This window comes from Montipora foliosa, chromosome 6 (genome assembly GCF_036669935.1).
Source record: "Montipora foliosa isolate CH-2021 chromosome 6, ASM3666993v2, whole genome shotgun sequence".
Taxonomy (NCBI): Eukaryota; Metazoa; Cnidaria; class Anthozoa; order Scleractinia; family Acroporidae; genus Montipora; species Montipora foliosa.
The window spans coordinates 4,009,346-4,016,845 of NC_090874.1; the positions used below are offsets into that span (position 1 = coordinate 4,009,346).

Below are 7,500 nucleotides of genomic sequence, written 5' to 3' on the forward strand. Positions count from 1 at the left end.
AACCGTGAAAAAGGCTATTTGACGAAATTTCTCGAATAAGCGCCGCGTTTGGACCACGGCGCTTATTCGGGGGCGTCGCTTATTTGCTTTTTTGTCCCAAATGCGGAGGCTTTTCGAGGGCGGCCCGTTTCTCGGAAGTCCCTAAAGAAGAGAGTTTTTAAGTCACGAAAGTCCACCCCCATTCTCCTTTTCCTTGTGTTGAAAAAATGTTAAAAGATCAGCCCATCGTAAATGGCTTTTCGGACCCGAAAGGTTTTTGGAGAAATGAGCTTTTGTCCCTTCCACATTTCGTGTGGCGGTGTTACGGCCACCAAACCCCAAATCAAGATGACACGTCACTTTACGTGCATTACCAGCCAGCTGCTATGGTATTGTGTGTTTCGGAAAAAAAGGGCCCAGAATTGGTGACCATTTTCGGGAGGACGGTCTTGACGTCAGTAAGATGAAAGTGCATGGCTCTACCAGTTGCGGCATCAATGGGAGGGCGAATGCCGCCATCATCAAAGCGTGTCTCAGACCAGGAAAGATGAAGAAGCAAGAAGTGCCTCCTACAAAAATCTCGTGTCAGCAGATTGAACCTGGAATTCGCGCATGCTTTCAAATTTAGCCGACGCTGACACCAGCCGCAGGATTGCGTCTGCTCAATACGATCAGCGGAAGCAAACATGCTGGTAAGTACCTCATGTATCCCTTATTGTAATGTATTTATATTATATTTACGCACCCACAACGTCCGCCATCTTGTCTTCTTGCACAGTTTGAGGACTGGTCGGATGGAAATGGTTGATGTGTAGCCCTTCTGTGAAGTCGTCATCATTTAAGTTTTGATCCTCAGTCATGGCGGATGCCACAGCCAGGTCACTGCAGTATGAATATAAAGCGGTAAGTTTTGGTTTTTCTAGCAGCTAAACCGCGAGCCACGTGCGCGTCTACAGTTGGTGCAAACATTTGCAAAAAAGGTTAAATTGCATTTGTGGAAGACCTATGCAATAAAAAAAAGTTCCAAGGCTAGTAGTGTTACATGCTTACACTTTTTGCTGAATGTCTGGTGAAAATTTAGGGCTAGGAAGTCCTTTATTGCGCATGCAAAATTCGAATAAGCTTAATAATCTGTCTCTCCGCATGGGGACACTGAAAAACGCAGACTGCAGACCGTCTGTAACATGAAAATTCGGTTAGCCTGAATTAGGCCTAAATAACATTCGGTTAGCCTAATTAGGCCTAAATAACATTCAGGTTAGCCTGTTTACTGTTAGCCCTTAATAATAGTGAGGGTAACGCCATATTTTACCCTTGGTACTCACAGTCTGCAGTCTGCGTTTTGGGGTGACAGCTCCGCATGCCAGCTAAAATTTTTTCATATAAATTAGGAGATGTTATTCTTTCTTTATCTCAACATTGTTTTCGTTATACAACACACACTACACTTTAATTTTGGCTAAGATGTTGTCTTTACTCATCTAGAACTCTAATCTTGTACTGCAAGCAGACCGCTCTCTGATTGAACGTCGTGGTCGTGATGAGGCTACAGGTGAGGTTGTATCTCTTGTCGGACATTTGGGAGGAATCAAGATGGGGGACAAGTACCAGAGAACTAAACCTCCAGTGTCAGAAGAGAAAAAAGCTAAGTAAGTTGATATTCTTGAAGTGTTAAGTGGTACGTTGTAAAATTTTAAAGGAAAGATTCTTTGGCATAAGGCTACTGCCTAAGAAAGTTTTCCCGGGCTTCGGGCTCACAGCAGGAAAAGTTAGTAGCCAGAGTCATTTTTCAAGAGCCCAGAATGAATGAATTGACCCATTTGAAGTCGGCTTTGTCATTTGTTACATACTAAAAACACAATTCAAAGGTGCGGAAATGAATAACAAAGGCCAAACTCGTTGAAAAGAAACTAGTTTGCAAATGCGTTGGTTTTATTTTTAAATGCGTTGACTCTTCGTTCTCAACGCATTGTTAACGTTCTTGATGGTTCGCTTATCTTTGAGAGGTACTGTATGCCCAGACCCTGATTTGATTTGTAAATGTGCAATAATAGAGAATTATTTAATTCCCACGTCATTTAGCATGCCAAGGACATGCATAGCAAGGCACTCTTTTCATCATTTCCTACAACACCCTATGGATTGAAACATACATGTACATGCAGATGGGATTGGGTTATTATCAACTAAGGTACAATTATTTTCCACATAATGAAAAAGAGACTTTTGAACAATATTGTTACTGACGATTATCAGTAGCTAAACTAAAGATGATTTCTTTTCTAATTATTCTTGTGCTATTTTTTCTTGAAAATGACCTTTCAGACGCCAGAAGATAGCTGAACGAGAAGAGTTCACTAAAAGCAAAGGTAGCAGTAGCCTTTTGTCAGAAGACTCTTCAGACTTGGCTGGAGTGAGGTATCGACCAAAGACAAGAGAAACAAAATCTACTTATGAGGTTCTTCTAAGTTTTATCCAGGCTGCCATTGGAGATCAGGTATTGCATAATGTAACACATTAGCTTATTGTATTCAAAAAGCTTTGCAGAGAGGATGAAGTACAGCTGTATGTCTTATAGTTGTATTTGACTTGTCTATTTTCATTGGTAGTGACTGTCCTTCTTTTATCCTACATTTCAATTAGCCACGTGACATTTTGTGTGGAGCTGCTGATGAAGTCCTTGTAGCTTTAAAAGATGACAAGATGAAGGTATGTGTATAGGCCATTCTGGAATGGCGCAGGGAACTGGGGCGACTTTTAAATTTGAACCAATCGATAAATTGACACCATTGCATAAAAGATAATATTGAGATTGGCCACCTGTCCAAGTTTGATGTTATTAGGTTGAACAGAGACCAAGGTATGGACTTTAAAACAGTTTAAAATTCAAGGCCTTGCACAGAGTGTTGGTGTACACATTGAATTACCGACAATACCTGACTTTTAGCTGTTATTTCTTTGTTACAAAGTAATAATTATTATTATCTGGAATAATACCCTTAACAAAAGCTTGTCTTTTATATGTGCTGTTTATTTTGATACCTGCCTTGCATTTACTTTGCTTTGCTACTGGGCAGCACCAAAACAAATTTGGTGGAATCTGAAAATATTTTGTCTGGCTCGTTACTGTTTGATCTGGAACATCTCACTTTTAATACAGTTTCTATCCTTTGTATCACTTTAAACTTTCTATCATTTGTTTGGTTCGGTTCAACTATCGTTTGAAAGGATGGAAAGAAAAGGTTTGATTGTTTTGAAGGTTTGGAGCCTTTCTAAGTTTGTACTTTGCATGAAGGAATTAGTACAATGTAGTCATGTACTGAATAAAAATTGTCACGTGCTAGGCAACCAAACTTTGTTCAGTAAAGCAGAACAAAGTAATTGTTTTGTTTGTATGCTTTTCATGGCTTTCCAATCTTCAAAACTGGAATGCATGGAATGTGGATCTGCATAATTCCCTAAAATCCGCGTCCTCCGCATAATTACGATGTTTTCCACATAGACAGAAGAAATGCCTGATATTAGGGATAAAGCAGCTGCTTACCATCCTCAAAAACATAAAAGCCAAAGAGATTGACTGTTTTAAAACGCTTATTTCCTGAACAATGAAGATCGATTGAAGAAAACCCGCCATTTCGTTCGCAAGATGAAAGGTAGTAAGCAGTTTCCATGCATTTCTCGTCAGTGAGCCTGGGCACTAGAACCTGTGTTATACAGGGTAAATTACAAATACCCTGGGGTCAAAATTTTAAAAATGATACGGTTGCAATTTTGCGACAAGACACATGAAAATTTACTGTAGTTATTTAGCTACATGTACATGTATAAGCTGACCTTATCTATAAGCTGAGACCCTAAACTTAAGAGCTGATGATGGCTGAGAGCTTTCAAAAAAAAAATTGGAAAAATCTTGGCTATAAGCCGAGACCTAAGTTTCTCGCATTTTAAGAAATTTTTGCTGAATTTTCCTTAGATGAAAGTGCTCCTCTAAATTAGGAAACATGTTGAAAGTTACTGTGTTTAATTACAAGTTCAATAAAATCACACCTTTTAGAAACAATGAAAAGTGCTTTATTTATTGTAAGCAATTGACCTTCTGAGCGCTAGCTTTCACGTGTAGTATCACATGACTTTTTACGTAAACAAACCTCGAAGGTTCGGACATTCGAGCATATTGGACACATACCACATAGTGAGATGGCGTTGTGAGCAGATATGGAAAGTTAGTTTCTTTATGCATTGGACTTGGAAATGATGCAACAAAGACACTAGTCACTTTGATGGTTAGGATTTGGTGTGGGACGCAATAGTTTTATACTCCTATTTCAACAGGATTAATATATGCTGTTGAGTCAGGTTTTGTCCATCTTCGATCCCTAGGTGGATGGAAACGAATTGTATTCCTTGCATTATGTTATCACGAATACCTTCAGGTATTAAAATTGTCATATATTTGTGCAATTTGAGGTCAATAATAAAACAGAATGAATGTGATTTGAGTGTGTGTAAATCAAAAAATTGGAAATGGAAAAATTAAAAAACGCTGAATAAGTCTAGCAATAGGTTTTGCTGTTAGTGGATTGATGCTTTGCCAAAAAGCAAAAGAACTGTCTGCTGATCCTGCATTCAAGGCTTCACTTGGCTGGTACCAAAAACTGGAAATGACACCACTCCATCTTACATGTATAGTATTACTGGGAACTTGGCTATGGAATTTGCAAGACACTTCCTTTGGTTTTGACATCTGAGAAAAAAAAAATTTGATCTAACCCTCCGCTATAAGCTGAACCCCCTTGTTTGGACTTTATTTGGCAGATTGATGTCAAAATTTCTGAAAAAATAGCTGTGCTTAGAGGTAAATAATAGCCTGCGTATTAGTGGCCCAACAGGGGACTGGGGAGGCGGGAAGGAGAGGGAGGGCCTGCAATAAACCCCCATCTCTTTCCCTTCCGCCCCATAATTAATATGCATTTTATCAACCAGTCAAAAGTAAGCAAAAGCTATGTATATTTCGACCCGTCATATCAAAAGTTTCATCTACTAGGGTAATGCGAGAACGGCCACTATAACTCTAAAACTACTCATTGTCAGTGGATGAATGTTTCTTAGGGTATTGTCCAACAAATGTACACCTAAAATTTCAAGGTTCTTGGGCCATATTGTGAGAGAAAAAAGAGATTAATGCAAACATCCCAATCACGTTTAGTGTTGTTTTTCTCGCCGATTTGAAGTGCGGGGTTTTATTTGTTCTTAATAGAAAAGAGAAAGATATCTTGAAGTTTTCTTTTTACCAGCTAAATGCACATGAAATTTACTGTCCATTTCTGTTTTCAGATTATTACAGTTACCTCGTAATCTCAAAATCACTGTAACGGCCTTGTACATCAACAAAGTGCGCAGAGCCTCAGACATCTCTAATTTTGAGGCTGCGTCCCCCAAAGTCAGATGAACTCTTAAAGAAATTTTAATAATGTCATTGCATTGGAGATTTCTGGGGGATCTTGGATCACAATCTAAGTGTTAGAATACCTTGTTTTCAATGTCCACTTTGATTTTTATTCAAATATGTTAGGATAAAGAACGGCAGAAAGAGATTGTATCTTTGCTCGGAGTAATGCCAGATGAGAGGTACGCCCTGCTGGTAAATTTAGGGAAAAAGATCACAGATTACTCTGTTGACCGGAGCTTGCTTAACGATGGTCAGTATTGATCAATGTTTTTAATATTCATTCTTTCTAGTGGCATTGTTAATTATTAATTTTATCATCAATTAACCCTTCTCTTAAAGATTTTAAATTGTTTGGCCAGACAATTAATTATTTTTACTCATCAGTGGGGAACCCTGCAGGGATGAAAAAATTATTATGCAACACATCAGTAATTTATAATTGTTATGAATAATAATATTATTACTGTAGGCTTCTTTTACGAGAGGTCTGGTTGCTGATTGTAGCATAGAATCCTAGTTGCTGATCATAGATGATTAAAACCAATCCATGCTTTACCCGATTCTGAAAGTTACTGCAGTGTCGATTAATGGTTGATGATTATGATCAGCTGTTTGGAATCTACTTGCTTACAGTGTATGTGGATGTGGTGTCTTCTTCTCAGTATTTCATTCATTTTTTTTTTGTGCACAGACGATGTGATAGATGAGACTTATGGAGTGGCTGTACAGTTTGATGAGGAGGAAGAAGAGGTACATTTGGGTATTTTAATGAGAAGTTAAATGCAGTTTAACTGAGTTAACTAGGAGTGAGTGCAGTCAATTGTTGTCAGTGGTTTTAATACATTTGCGCATGCGTTGGATTCCTCGTGCTTTGGGTTGTATAGCTTATTCATTGGTGTGGTGGGCAGAGGGAGCATTTTGTGTGGAGCATTTAGCGTTTTGTAAATTTTTCCCCTCCCTTCCCTCCTCTACTTTCCACTGTTCATCAGTGTGATGGGTGCCTGTCTTCTTGGGGGCGTGAGGGCTTATGGCTGGGTTTTCAGGTTTTGCCAGTTGTTGGTGCAGTCTCCATCTCGGACCTGGCTGCCAATTGTGGAAGCTCCAGGATGTCTCAGGCACCCAACCTCCACTTACAATGTAGCAACACAGTTGTTAATTGTTGTTGTTTTCAAATTAAGTTGGCTATGATGTTACAGTACGTGTTAAATGGAGAATTAACTATGTTTTTTTGCATTTTTTGTTGGATATCAGATCTGAAGGATTACTAGCCTGAGATTTTAAGCGTTCTCTTTTGTTGTTGTAGCTTTTTTCATAAAGATTGAGCCAAAGTTCACAATCTATGCTTTATTTTTCAGGAAGACAAAGACTTTGATGAAGTTATGGATGAATCCGGTGATGAAGCTGAGGGGGTGGAGGCAGATACAAAAATGACTCTTCAGGGAGGGGTTAGTGAAGACTATTATTTGTTGTGGGACACAATAATATTATCATCTATAATAATCTGCCGAGTATGCACCTTAGTAAAACAACCTTGGAATAATTAATACATGTACCGTCATGATAAAGTAATAGTTACCTCGAACACTCAGCAGGATCAAACAGATGAAAAGGAAACTGAATTCCAGAAAGTTGAATACCCACAATTGAACAACACAAAACCTTCTAGTAACCAAGGCCTACAGTTACCACTATCGATCACAACTTGACATTAATTAATATCCTGATAAAGACCAGCATGCTTAATAATTGTAAAAATGCCAGGCTTTAAAAATAAGGTCTAATAACAAACAAGTATGGGTACTTTTATACATAACACAAGTTCCTAGATTACATAGTTGTTGTTAGTGATGATGAAACCTCATAATGAATTTGTGTGGCTGCATATTGCGTGTACTGTACTTGTGACGTTCATGTAGAGTAAAGAATTTGGCCATGGTTTTGAACTTGTTATCCATATTCACATTGATTTTGTTGTTTAAAACCCAGCTGGAAGATGAAAGATCTCAAAGATCAGGCGATAATCTCCATCCTCGAGACATTGATGCCTTCTGGTTGCAACGAGAGCTGAACAA

General features: G+C 38.6%; 1 protein-coding gene across 1 annotated transcript in view; it reads left to right on the forward strand.

The window, feature by feature from the left end:
- Positions 1-707: 707 nt before the first annotated feature.
- LOC138006368 (U5 small nuclear ribonucleoprotein 200 kDa helicase-like) overlaps positions 708-7,500 on the forward strand; it is a 49,319-nt gene continuing 42,526 nt past the window's right edge. The window contains exons 1-8 of the mRNA XM_068852644.1: positions 708-882; positions 1,465-1,628; positions 2,305-2,476; positions 2,623-2,688; positions 5,552-5,678; positions 6,120-6,178; positions 6,784-6,873; positions 7,415-7,500. The exon at positions 7,415-7,500 is cut by the window's right edge and continues 298 nt beyond it. Coding sequence (XP_068708745.1) covers positions 838-882; positions 1,465-1,628; positions 2,305-2,476; positions 2,623-2,688; positions 5,552-5,678; positions 6,120-6,178; positions 6,784-6,873; positions 7,415-7,500 — 809 coding nt within the window. The 5' untranslated portion in view covers positions 708-837. The remainder of the gene's footprint in view (positions 883-1,464; positions 1,629-2,304; positions 2,477-2,622; positions 2,689-5,551; positions 5,679-6,119; positions 6,179-6,783; positions 6,874-7,414) is intronic.